We start from the raw sequence: 14,327 nt of genomic DNA on the forward strand, positions 1-14,327 counted from the left end.
TTTTCAAAATATATATTGGGTAATTCTGATATGCAGCCAGAGTAGAGAACCACAGCCCTGTCCGAATGGAGGAGTGAAACGTTCCTTTTCTTTAGGGAGATTCTGGGTTAGGCAGTAGGGTAGTCCGGAGCGCTAGTTTTGGAGCTTGGAGATTGGGTACCAATCTCAGTGTAGCTACTTCCTAGCTGTTAGCCTTTGACAAACTACCTAATCTTCCCGAGTTTCAGTTATCTGTACTCCAGTACACAAAAGAAACGTGGGCCAGGTACGTGCCGGTGTACACGCGTGGCCCTGGATTAGTCCGCATGTGCAAGTCCCCCGCTCCAGCCGGCGCCCGAGACCCAGTTTCCCGGCCCCGCCCAGCGGAGGATGCCAGGGGACTAGGGATTGGTAAGCGCTTGCTCGCCGGCCCAGGTGCTGCGCTGCACACGTCCGCCAGGGGCCGCTCGAGCTACCCAAATTTGGCGCGCGAAGCGGGCTACACCCCTGCGCCTGCGCACTGGGAGCCTCTGAAGCCTCGCCCCCCTCCAGCCGCCGGCCACTGCGCCCCTAGCGGCTGCCTCAGGTCCAGCGTCCACGGCTGGGTACGGCAGCGCGTGGGGGACAATCTTTCCGCTCCCTTGGCTGCGCCCCCCCCCCCCCCCCCCCCCCCCCCGCGCTGCTTCGTGCCGTGGGCAATTCCGGGGTGGGGATTCGTAGCGGCTCCCGGCTCCCTGCGGCTCCCTGCGAGGCGGGGGCGGCTGAGGCCCCGCGGAGGTCGGGCTGCCCGCCGCCTGGGCCCGCGCTGATGCTGCGCTGGCTGATCGGGGGAGGCCGAGAGCCTCCGGGGCTGGCCGAGGTGAGCGCCGCGGGGGCGCCCGCGCCGGCCGGGGCTGGGCTGAGCCGGCTGAGTCGGGACGGGCGACCGCGTCGGAGGCGGGGCTCGCGCCTGGGGGGCCGGGTGGGGGGCTGGTCGGGCTGCGGGCGCCTCTTTCTGCGGCGGCTGTGTGCCTCGGTTCTCCTGAGGCCCTGGGGTTAAACACAGCCTCCGGGTTACAGAAGGTGCAAGCTGAAGCCTGGGGTCACGCGCCGCCCTCCGCCCCGGCAGCCTCCCCTCGGCAGGACGCGCCCTCCGCCCCTGCAGCCTCCCGCGGCCGGGACACTGCCCCGCCCCCCGACCCCTGCAGCCTCCCGCGGCCGGGACACTGCCCCGCCCCCCGACCCCTGCAGCCTCCCGCGGCCCGGACACTGCCCCGCCCCCCGACCCCTGCAGCCTCCCGCGGCCGGGACGCTCCCCCCCCCCCCCAGCCTCCCGCGGCCCAGACACTGCCCCGCCCCCCGCCTCCCGCGGCCCGGCCGCCGCCCCCCGCTGGGAGCCCCGGGAACTGGGCCACCTCCCCCAGTCGGCTGATGCTTGCTTAGGGATGGTAAAGCTGATTTGGTTTTTTCATACAAGAACCAAGAAAAAGATATAATTGTTTCTTAAAAGTAATGTTTTGCTTCAAAGTCAAGAAAATGATGTACTTAGTTGCTGCTGGGATTCCGTGGTCGCTCTTCCTTCACGGGCCGAACCGCTGAAGAGACGGTCAGGAGACGGGCGCGAGACGCCGCGAGGGAAGCAGCTGCGCGGCCCCGGACGGGCTGGGGCGCAGCTCACTCCCGGCACCCAGGGGAGCTGGCGCCCGCTCCCTCTTACTTCTCGCAGGAAATAGTGCTCTTCAGTGTTAAAAATGGGAAACTTGGGTGGTTGTAAGTCCAACAGCCTTCCTTCCCAGTCTGAGCTTCCTCCTGTCCTTGCAGTTGAAACGTACTCCTTTCTGAAATCCGCCTTAGTTGGAATTAGACGCGTGTCAGGCAGGCTGGAATCCTCAGGCTGGGGAGCGGGGGGAGCGGCCCGCGGGGGGGGGGGGGGGGAGAGCGGCCCGCGGGGGGGGGGGAGAGCGGCCCGCGGGGGGGGGGCGCGGCCCGCGGGATGCGCGCGCAGCCGCTCTGCGGGGCCCCCCCCCCCCAGGAGCCGCCGAGCGGGGTCACCGAGTCTGCCGGTGGGTCGCACGGCTTCCCTCCGGGGAAACTGGTACATAGTTCTCAGGTTTCTCGCTTTAGATTTTCACTGCTAGAAGGGAGGTGGGATAAATAAAAGATTACTGCTTTGGGGTGGATACTTTTGGAAGACATTTATGCATGTTAAGTTGCACATTTCTTCATGTAAAGGTACTTCAGTTTTATAACAGCTGTGAATTTGTACATGATCAGAACCAATGATTTGCCTTAATTTATGCAAGAACTTTGAATCTAAGCCCCTAATTTAGGGAGCGTTTCCCTGCTGGGATAATTTTGCCCGTTAGGGGACATTTGGCAATGTGCGGAAACGTTCTTGATCGTCACAGTTTGGGGTAGGGGTGAATTTCTATTGACATCTAATGTAGAAACCAGGGATGCTGCTGAACATCCTACAGCACAGGACAGCCCTTAAGTAGTGTCAAGTTTGAAAAACTGCAGTTTAGAGGTTAAGAACAGAGGTTTTATGAAATAGTAGTGGATTGGACTACAGAAATGGGGTTAATAACTACCTTGCAGAGTTACTGAGTTATATGCTATATGTGCTGTGCGTAGTGTTTGGCACATGGCCTGCCACCTAATACTCTGTGAATGTTAGCAATTATCTTTATCAATATTTTTTTTCAAAGTTGATTTCCTTGAATTCATTGACTTTAAATAATTTCATTTCTCCCTTTACTCAATAAGCAAATATATAATGAGTGCCTACAATGGGCTAGGCACTACTTTAGTCTGTTTTATATTTTACCCCTTTGACCTGCAGGTTTGTTTGTGCCAAGTTTCAACTGAGAAACACCCATTTTAAAATACTGAGTTGGCTTGGTCCATTAATTTTTTAGGTCAGGTTTATTGAAATATAATTTCATAAAATAAAATTTTACCTTTTTGTAAATTTATTGCGACTTGAAAATACCGAACTTTATGGTGTGGATTTGTGGTAAGAAAAATGTTTTCTGTTAAGTTCGCAGTCAGTTGGTATTAGGGGAAATAATACAGGGTGTGGCAAAAGTAGGTTTACAGTTGTGAGTACATGAAACACAGAGTTTATTCTTGTATTTTTTATTATATTATTTTCCATACAAACAACTGTAAACTTACTTTTGCCCCACCCTGTATGTAGTATTAAAACATGATATTTTACAGCGTTTTTAACTCGTTTTCTTAGATGTATACCATGAAGTTTTATTCCAATATGACTTTTATCATAAATTATTTTCTCTCTCTCTTTTGTTTTGACTTTTTTTATTTTATTCCCAATACAAGAAATCTCCTTTACAGACAATAGGTGAGGAACAAACCCAGAACCCCTACACTGAACTGCTTGTCCTGAAAGCTCATCACGATATTGTACGATTTCTGGTTCGGTTAGATGCCTACAGGTAAGAAACGCTAGTGGTCCAATTGACTATTGTTTGGAAAGAGTTTTTAGAGAATTTTATATTAAAAATAACTTCAAAATCAATCCATCTTTTCTAAAATTTAAAAACTGGTCATTATCAACATTTAGTAGAAATGGACCTCTAAATCTTGATGAAATATGTATCCGAAGTCTTTTTTGCTCAGAAGTCAGGGTGTCATATCTGGTGATTTGATGCTTACTTTTGTTTGAGGGTTTTTTTTGACAGCTCAGAATTTATTTATTTTTTGTAAGTTTAGAGGAAGTGTATGACTTTAAAATTTGGGTGAGGTTATAACTATATATTAAGGTGAACCTAAATTTGATGAACAAATATGGAAAATATTTAAATATTAGGTACCTAACCCGGCCAGGCATAGCTCAGTGGTTGAGCGTCGACCTGGGATCCTAGGCAATCGGGGTTCAATTCCCGGTCAGGGCACATGCCTGGGTCGTGGGCTCGATCAATGACTCTCTCATCATTGATGTTTCTCTCTCTCTCTCTCTCCTTTCCTCTCTCTGAAATCAATAAAGATATATTTAAAAAAAAAAAAGTTAGGTACCTAAGGGAATGTACTATTTAGTGGAAGGTAAGTATTTAATTTGAATTTTTTGTTTTGATGAAGACCCTTTAAAATGAATATTATTCAGCAAAGGGAATAGAATCGGTAATATAATAACTATGGTGACAGATGGTTTAGAATTATTATGATCACTTTGTAAGATATACGGAAGTCACTGTGTTGTACACCTGAAACTAATATAAAATTGTATGTCAACTATAATAAAAAAAATAAAATGTACATTCTGTACTACTTTGGTAACATGCATAATGTTGTGCTGAGTAGATTTGCAAATAGAGATAAGGTGTGTAGGTCTTAGGACTGTAGATTGAGCTTATTACTGATCTGTATAGTGTTTATGAAACCCTCATCCAGTCATAGCCTTATCCTTTGCAACACGTATCACAATAACAACTACACGGTGTAGCATTTCTCTTGCCTCTAGAATGTAGACTTCATGAGAGGGGCCCTTAGTACCTGGCACAGTGCCTTACATGTAGCAGGTAATTAACAGATAGTCGGTAAGTGAATCAGTGAGTCTCCAGGTTGTTAGGTGGACGTGTTGCTTGCCGTCTTAACTCCCTGACCTCACTTCTGTTGTCCCTGTCAGTTCTCCCACTGTCATCTCTGATTGTCTCTTTTGCCTTTAATACTTTTTTTTTTCACTCTTGACTCCATGGGTAACCGCTTCTGTGATTATTCCTAATTCTATCACTTTTGTTGTCTATTAACCTGTCTTCTCTCTGCTTTTCATATGTCTCTGGTATTTAGTGGCTTTTCCCACATGCAGTGCAATTCTGACACTACCTGGAGTTAGGGCAGATTTTACGGGTTAAGGCACAGTCCTGCACAACACACCCCTCACCTCAGTCACCAGCTGCAGTCTCCAGGGTTTCCAGGCCACCCACACTTCTGACCAATTGGCTACACATTTCCACTCCCCCCTTAGGTTTGATAATTTGCTAGAATGAATGACAGAACTTAGGAAAGCACTATACTTATGATTATAGTTTTATTATAAAGGATACAATCAGAACCAGCCAAATGAAGATGCCCATAGGGTAAGGTCTGAGTGAGTCCCAAAGGTAAGTAAGCTCTATGTCCTCAGGATCCATCACCTTTCAGCATATCAGTGTGTATCACCAACGAGAAAGCTTACTCAAACTTTGTGTGTTCGTTTTTATTGGAGTTTCATACATAGGAATGATTAAATCATTTGCCACTTGATTAAACTCAGTTTTTAGCCTCCCCCTTTCCCCAGTTTTGAAGTCAGGCTGATACCTGTGGCTCAAAGCCCCAGTCCTCTAATTTCATGGTTTATATTTTCCACATGGCCAGCCCCCATCTTTAAACTGTCTAGGGGCCCACCCTGAGTCATCTGTTAGTATAAACTCAGGTGAGGAGCCCAGCTTCCTTGTAGAAACCAGGGGCAAAGTCCGTCCGAATTATTATACAACAAAACTCTCCTCAACTTTTGCTTGAAAAGATTCACCTCATATATGTATATTACTAGCCTGTCAACATTATTTTTCTGTTGTGATATAAGCCAAACAAATCATAGCATGTTAACCATAGCATAATAATCACCAGCCTTTTTGGTAATGTTTGTTGTTGGTAGGTCCTAAGAAATACTGTATGTATTTAGTCAGACCTTTGAAACTAAACATTTCTGGGAAGATAGGATATTGGACAGTTAAAGTTTTCTTGTACCACATTTTGCCATAGTAAATTTCTAGGTAGGTTAAAAAAAAATCCCAAATAATTTCTTAGACCATAATCACTAATACAATATTTGAACCTTGAATCCTCAAATCATTTTGTCTAAGAAAGTTAAGTAAAAGATGTACAGTTTACTTTCAGGATGTGGTCTTTACATTTTTATGTAGATGAACTGTTAAGATTCCATGTTCATTGCTGTCTGCCCTCCGAAATGTCCTCTTGGCTATTCTAATTACCTAGTTAGAAGAAGACTTTCCAGAAAAGGCCGACTTGAAGAATGATCATTGTCCAGATGCTGATAGGTGATTACATTTTCTTCACAGTGGTGCTCATGTATACGCCACTTGTTCAGTGATATAGTAAATGTTTTGTAAACAGTAAAAAGCTATAGATAGTTACATCAGTAATCTATTGCCCTGTCAAAATCACCCAAACTTAGTGGTTTAAAACAACCACCATATATTTAGCTCACTATTTTGCAGGATGGCAATTTGGGTTGGGCTCAGCTGGGTAGATTTTTTTTTCATCTGCGCCAGTGTCAGCTTATGTTGGTTAGGTTCACTTACGCATCTGCGGTCAGCAGGTAGACTGGCTGGGGCTGGCTGGCTCAGAGTGGTCTCAGCTGTAATGACTGGGGTCTCTCTCCACATGGTTGCTCAAGTGTTTCTTCGCATAGTGATATGGAGATCTAATACTAGCAAAGTGGCAAGCCTCAATGTAACTTTTCAGGTCTCTCTTTGTATCATGTTTGCTGGTGTTTCATTGGCTAAAGCAAGTCAGGAGCTGGCACAGATTCAGTAAGTGGATAAATAAACTCTAACCTCTTGATGGAAGAAGCAGCTAAGTGTCTTTGCAAATGGTGATGTTGGGAGGCAGAATTACTTGTGGCCGTGTGTGCTGTCTCACACAGTGAATCTAAATGTTTGAAATAAATGAAAAAGCCCACTTTTTGGCTTTTGCAATAAAGTGAAGATATTACTACATGAATCACATTTAATTCTTTGTACTCAAGTCATTACTATGTCAAAATTTCCATATAATTAAGTCTGAAGTTTTTCAGTCAGTCACAGACCTTTAGAACTTTCAATCTGTGTTTTGTTTTTTTTTAAAAAATTTAATTCTGTAGTGTATGAAAAAACACACCCAGTCATTATTGGTAAGAAAGATGTAAAAAAATCTACAAACTATATAAATATTACAAATAGAATTAAGAGCTTAACATTTTCATTCTTAACTTACCAGTTTAGTTTATAATTATCTTTACCATTGCATATGTACATGATTTATGCACTGTCAAATTACCAAAATAACTGAAGTAAATATTATATTGGTACACTTTTTATGTTTTTACTTAGTTTTTGTAGACATTGCATTCTAGTTTTTTGGTCAACTGTTGTAATCCAGGTTTCACGCTTCAGGTCTTTAGATAATATCAGTTTATTGAGAATTTTGCAGAAGGATTTTCTTGTTTTCTCGGTGGCTCAGCTAAAATCAGTGAGTGGAAAATTTTCTCAGATTGGTTTTTGAAGATACCAAATAAATCCTGTATAACCTAACAGACAGCTGCCTTTTCTTTTCTTCTTTAGTATTTCTTGAACATGAAGTGAGGGTCGTATTGATTGGGAGATCACTAAAGAAGGCTAAGACTCAGCAAGAGTCTTCCAAAAAGTGAACTGTGCTAAAATTGCACATAATACTCTTGCATTTGACACATTAAACTAAACGGAGTTTATATCACATTTTAAGAATAGTTTTCTCTGTTGCTCATTTGACCATTCCTTGCTACTCCAGGAAACAGACAAGGTTAGGTAGGATGGTGATCATGACTGGAAAAGAATTAGGTGACCCATGAAATGCCAGGCCTCAGAACAAAGTGTTCCCCTAGGATGGCTGGCGAAGCTGTATATTTACAAGAAGCTAAACAAACTCAGTATGGTTTGATAGTTGACGAAATAAAAAATATGCTCCATCTTTAAGAAAATATTCTTAAGCTAAGAATAGCTTTCTCATCAACATTCAGAGAAAAGATATCAATAGTCAGGATGACTTAGATCCTCCTAATATCTGGGTTCCCTAGGAAGCAGACAATAAAATGGAGTTAAGTGTGCAAACCGTTTATTACAGAGAAACACCAATGACAGGAAGAGGGAGGAAATGACTGGACAAGGGGAGCTGCCTCAGACTATGACGCGGATCTGACCAAGGCAGGGAAAAAAGGCAGCAATACAACATACAAGAATTGAGAGGCCTGAGGAGTCCACCAATGGGGCAACTGACAATTGGCTGTGATTTCATGCATTACCATTGAGCATTGTTTAGATTTAACTTTTGTTCACTGCTGATTGAATTAAAGTTTGAGGTGAAATGCTTTATATCTCCCTTCTAAACTCATGGACTCATGAGATTCAGACATGATACAACAATAATGAGAAGTTAAAAATCAAGGTTAGAAAAAGTATGTATTTTAAACCTGCAGTCTTCTAAAGTGGAGAAAAGCAATTATAAGAGTTTCAAGAATCAATAGAAATTGATGTTCTATACCAAAGAACACTTAAGACCTTGAGTCCTGCCCTCCCACCATCACTATACAAATAAAGAGAAATCAATAGGTAGAGAAACATAAGCTATTAGATATCCCTAGCAACTATTTTTGATACTAAAGGCATTGTTCATTATGATTCAGAAAATGTAAGTAATTATATTTTTAATTTAAAAATGATTGTTTTCTTTTTAGTATTCAAATCTTTTATATTTCATTATTTCATTTTGAAATAAGTGTTAAGCATGAATTTTAAAATAACTCTTTTTGTGGTTTCTAGCTTGTTACCTAACTAGTTTTAAAGATCCTTTTCATTAAAAAGATATGTAGTTCTATATTAAAATACTATTAACAGACTTTGTCAGACTGTATTTGGCCAATTTCCCATCTCCTGGATAATCTTTTAGCTCCTACAGTAGGAGACGTAATTGAATAGTTTTGAAATGGGTACTAAGGATAGGAATTGTCTGAGTCACTGAAGACAACAGTTATGTATGGGATTTTGAAACTGAGGATGAGAAATTTGAACTTGAAGCTTAGTTTGGGGTGTTAAGGAAAATGTTACTTGACTGAGGTAATGAGGTTTTAGGGCTCTTATACAGGGATAAAATTCATTAGAACAGATACTTTTAGGAACAAAGTGATTTTTGTGTCCTAGTATATATAGTTCTTTACTTATCCCCAATGATACATGTATGGGTAACAGTGTTTACTTGAATGAAGACTTCCAAGGCACAGCCAGATATTGTGAAACCTATTAACAACCTTGTAAAGAAGTAGGAGTGTCATTTATTAATTAATGGTTAACTATAAGGGCCTGGTCATATGCAGTTCGTTGCTGGCTCTCTGTAATATCAGTTCTTTCTCTTCTATCCAAAAGAGCAAACCTTAAATTCAAATGAGTGAAAGCAGTATGAGGGGAACAACTGATGATCTATTTTGGTTTATTAAATAATCATTTGCAAACTTATGTACTACATTATTAATAGCAGATTACTTGGTACACTTACAATGTGATTGCTATGCACTGTGTTGGGACACGGCTTGAGAACATTGCTTTCTTGATTTATTTTATTTTAATTTAATTTAATTTTATTTTATTTTATATTTTATTTTATTTTATTATTTTATTTTATTTTATTTTATTTTAATTTGTTTATTTTTTTAATCCTCACCCAAGGATATTTTTCCCAGTGCTTTTCAGAGAGAGTGGACGGGAGGGGGAGGGGAGAGAGAGAAAGGGGGGGGGAGGAGGGAAACATCGATGTGAGAAAGACACATCAACTGGTTGCCTCCTGCATGTGCCCCTACCAGGGCCAGGGTCAAGCCTGCAACTGAGGTACGTGCCCTTGGCTGGAATCGAACCCTGGACCCTTCAGTCCCTGGGCCAACTCTCTAACCACTGAGCAGACCAGCCAGGGCCTGCCTTGATTTTATTGGTGGTGAATAATCCTGTACAGCAGGTGACTTTCCTGATAGTGTTTGTACCGTGGGCACCTTCCCTACAAAGTGTAGGTGATGCTCTTTATGTCTAGGGAATGTAGGAGGCAAGGAGGAGAGAGAAGCTATAACTGAGCTCATCAAGACCTCTCTTTTCCTGCCATGAAACAAACTTTATCTCTGAGTTTCAAGGATTTTCACAAAACCACAAAAAACAAAATAAAACCCCAAAAAAACCCCCAAACCTCCCATACCAAGAACACAGTCTTTATACAAAAAGGCCAAAATGCTGAGAGGAGTAAAGGAGAGATCTTGGCTTTAGATAGTAGTTACAGTATTTTTACAGAGAAAATAGTAGGAATAATTAACTTATCTAAAGACATGGTTTCTTTGTTCCACTTCTGTAACATCACCTCCCAGTGGTGAAGCTGTTCCTCAGCTTGGCTTCATGTCCTTTAAGTTGGGGTTTAATCATGTACTTTTATTTTTTTAAAATATACCTTTGTTGATTTCAGAGAGAGAGGAAGGGAGAGGGGGAGAGAGAGAGAAACATCAATGATGAGAGAGTCATTGATCGGCTGCCTCCTGCACGCCCCTGCTGGCATGTGCCCTAACCGGGAATCGAACCTTGATTTCCTGGATCCTAGGTCAATGCTCAGTCGCTGAGCCACGTCTGGCCGGGCTAATCGTGTGCTTTTAAAGCAAGGAAGGACTTTAAAGATCCTTTACAGATCTCCCTCATTCTTTCATTTCCTGCAATTTATTCGTTGTAACACTGTAACTGATCTTACTTATCTTTGTATCCTCAGTACTTCGCACAAAACCTAGAAGGCATTGATTCCATCAATATTTGTTGAATTAGCTTAAAGAACTTAATCTGCATTAATATTAGTAAATCAGAATATCATGAATAAGGTTTGATAGGTCTTAGTAATCTTTGCATTTAAATGTCACCTATGATTTTTTTTTTTTTGGGCCTTTTTTCTTGAACCAGATTTGCATCTGCTGGTGATGATGGACTTGTAGTTGTCTGGAATGCCCAGGTGTGTATTGATTTTGTGTGGATTGTGCAGTAGAGATATGACTGTGTAGTTGAATATGCGCTCATAAACACTACCTGGGGATATGCCTGCATATTAGTAGGCAGACTAATTAATATTTGAAAAGGGATCCTTAGATGAATTCATTTAAAATGGGGACCAATATTTCATAATAGAGAGTTTTTTTAATTAAGATTCTTTCCTGAGAAACAAATGCCAAGTTCTGAAAAGAAAACCTTTAATCTTACTAAACAAAACTTGTTATCAAGTGTTGGTTTTTGTGGCAGACAATTTTTCTTTCAAAACTGTGTGATTACGTAGTATAGCATGCTGTTCATGTTTGAATTTAATAGAAATATAATCAAAGGCATATTTTAAAAGAAAATATTTAAGGCTTCACTAGGTTTCTCTGAGGCCTCTCTTCCGATCCTTTGACACTCAGGCGATTCTCTTTTGAAGCACTTTTCTCCTGTTACCTGCTCTGACCATCGGATCCTCATTTTTCAGGGGCTCTGCCTGTGACTAGAGGAGTTCTCTGACATTATGCTCCCCACATTCACGACATCTTGCAACCTTGGAGAATATGCAGTTTGTCATATTTACATTGTATTATAGTATGTTTACTACTTGGGAAGTCCACGAGGGTCTGATGGATGAAGACTGGGTGGTGGGAATAGCTGTTGCTGTTACATAGAGATGGAGTGGGGCTCACTTTATGGGTGATTGATACACTGTTGGGTGTAGGTATATTTGATGTTGTTATGCTGACTTTTTTTTCCTTCCACAACTTTATAACTGTGAAGACTTAAATAAGTATTTGGATAATGACTTTCTATTTTTTTCCTACAGATTAAGTTGTGAATATTTTTATGCTTAATTTATCCATTTATATTCTAAAAGTCCTATAGAAAGACTATTCCTTTAAATTTTATATAAAATATGCTAAAATTTGTATTTTCTATCAGAAAATAATTAAAATTGTTTATGGCTAAGTAATTTCAAATAGGACGTGTGTGTTTTCTACACGGTGATTCTTCTTAGTGTTGTTGTTTAAAGTTATTTAAGTTGTGAAATACGAACCCATTAATAATATTTTCCTTGGTATTTCAGACAGGAGAGAAACTTTTGGAACTCAATGGACACACTCAAAAGATAACAGCTATTACTACATTTCCTTCCTTGGAGGCATGTGAAAAAAAAAATCAGCTCATCTTGACAGCCTCTGCTGACAGAACAGTTATCATATCCTTAAATCTGAGAGAGTGAAATAGCTGTAGGGACTCAAGGGACTAGTATATACATTATTAGTCTTTAGGCTCTTGGGTCTGTCTGCACATTCCTGTTTTAGCAAAAATGATTTTGTTCTAGCTTTCATAAGACACTTCTTTAAAAGCATTAGGCATCTGAAAAGTATTAGATTGGAAATAGGAGGCTAAGGTTTATTATTGATGGAAACCCCATGACTAAAACTGTTCTTTCCAGAGTTACTATTATATTAAGTTACATAAAATAGATGAAATGGAGAAAGTGAGCTTAAAAATACTTAGTATCCCAGTTTGCTTTTCAATTTGGGGAAATAAAGATCACTTGGACTGGAAAATAATTTACATATTTTTCCTGCTCATTGTACAGTGAAAAAAAGTTAATGCCCCCAACCCATAAGAACCTTTTGAGCACCCACCCTTGCTCCGACTGGGTAAGTGCCATTGACTGGGAATCAAACCCACAACCCTACAGTGTGCAGGCCAGGACTCTAAACACTGAGCCACACCAGCCAAAGGCTCAGAATTATTTTAGATTGTAAGCCTGCTGTGCTAAGTTGATGACTTACTATATGAGTTAATTTTTGTAGTAGTATAAACACTAAATATTTTATGCTTTATTTATTTTCTACCTAAATGTGTGACATTCGTGATTTAATTATTAGAAAACTTATAGTAAGATTTAAAATGTTTAGAAATTACTTCTTAACATAAATTTAGGTATGGAATTGTGATACTGGCAGACAAGTTCAGAAAGTATCATCCTTCCAGTCTACTGTAAAGGTAAGACCTTCAGCAGATGTTTTATGGTAATCTTTTTGTCTGAGAAAAAACTGTTAAGTAACTTTAATGAGATTACTTTTGTAGGTTTTCAAAGTTATTTCTTCCAGACATAGTTAGTTATTTGATTCTTCTAATATTAGATTTTTGGAAGTATATATTTTAAATGCTAAAATGTTTGAATTTGAAATTAGAGCAAGGGGAAAATCTCTATAGCAAGGTAAGGAAAAAGGTAATACCTAGTATGTTTTTAGTAGGTCATTGTAGGAAGAGACATTACTTGCAGAATGATTCTATAAGCAGTAGTCTGTTTCTTTATACTTTGAACTAAAAACATGGAGTTATTTGTCCCTCACACTCTGCCTTCTGTCAGGTCATAAAGATATGTTTGTAATAGCTAAGATCTGGAAACAGCCCAGGTTCCCATCAGTAAATGAGTGAATAAATAAACTGTGGTACATTTACATAAAGGAACACTACACTGCTGTAAAAAAGAAGGGACTCTTACCCTTTGCTACAGCAAGGATGGACCTGGAGACAATTATGCTAAGTAAAATAAGCCAGTCAGAGAAAGACAAATATCATGATCTCATTTATATGTGGAATCTAATGAACAAATGAACTGACAAACAAGGTAGGACTAGAGTCATGGATGCGTGAAACAGACTGACATCTCAGAGGGGAGGGGCTTGGGGGGGAATGAAAGAGATTAACCAAAGAACATATATGCATACATGTATAACCCATGGACACAGACAATGTGGTGAAGGCCTGGGGGGGGGGCTGGATGTAGGGGGTAAAGGGGGACATCTGTAATAGTGTCAACAATAAAAAACAAATAATTAGTAGGATAAATTAGTCCTAAAAAAAATAAAAAGATATGTCAGTTACTTAGTTCCAAAACAAAATTTTATGGGACTAATTGGTTGCTACTGTTAGGTTCATTCATTTTACAGTTATTAACTGGGGTTTATTACATGCAAGGAACTCTGCTACATGTTGGAGAAACAAACTTGGACAACACTTGGTTACCTTGATCCCTACAGAAGAAATTACCTTATGTTCTCAGAAAGTGCCATTGTTTTCCAATAATGTCAGCAAGTTTGGGGGAAGATACTAGTCAAGTGAGATAATTTTCCTCATTTGCTTTGAAGATAACTGATCTCTAAATTGGAGCCAACACTTTAAAAAAAAGGCGGAGGGGAGAGAATCACTGTGTGCCAATTGTCAGCGTATTTCCTTTTTTCCTAAAAGGCAGCCTCTCTGGTGGCCGTCTCATGCTGCTCTGCTCTTCTAACCATCAATTTAGTAAAGTTTATGGGGAAGAAAGTGCCACTTACTGTGTGCTGTGCCCACTTTAACAGTGCACTGTCTTTGAAGAAGTCATTTAAGTGTTGACTTGATCAAATCTCTATGCTTTACCTGATCTGAAAGATGCCCCTTTTAAATTCCTTAAAAAATACTCATGCTCTCTGTCCAAGACCATTAGGTTTCAGATGAAACACATGTATTGAAGGAACAGGGAAGGAGAAAGGAATTTCGTGTATTGGG

The 14,327-nt window shown here is 40.8% G+C and overlaps 1 protein-coding gene across 2 annotated transcripts in view; it reads left to right on the forward strand.

Moving 5' to 3' along the window:
• The first annotated feature begins 654 nt into the window (after nt 1-654).
• The window catches only part of WDR41 (WD repeat domain 41), a 36,170-nt gene continuing 22,497 nt past the window's right edge, over nt 655-14,327 (forward strand). The window contains exons 1-5 of one of the 2 annotated variants that reach the window (XM_081133704.1): nt 655-838; nt 3,301-3,416; nt 10,689-10,737; nt 11,845-11,976; nt 12,717-12,779. In XM_081133704.1, coding sequence (XP_080989830.1) covers nt 788-838; nt 3,301-3,416; nt 10,689-10,737; nt 11,845-11,976; nt 12,717-12,779 — 411 coding nt within the window. In that variant the 5' untranslated portion in view covers nt 655-787. The remainder of the gene's footprint in view (nt 839-3,300; nt 3,417-10,688; nt 10,738-11,844; nt 11,977-12,716; nt 12,780-14,327) is intronic. The other variant, XM_081133705.1, reaches the window with a different exon arrangement.

Source organism: Miniopterus schreibersii (genome assembly GCF_964146895.1).
Source record: "Miniopterus schreibersii genome assembly, chromosome: 3".
Lineage (NCBI taxonomy): Eukaryota > Metazoa > Chordata > Mammalia > Chiroptera > Miniopteridae > Miniopterus > Miniopterus schreibersii.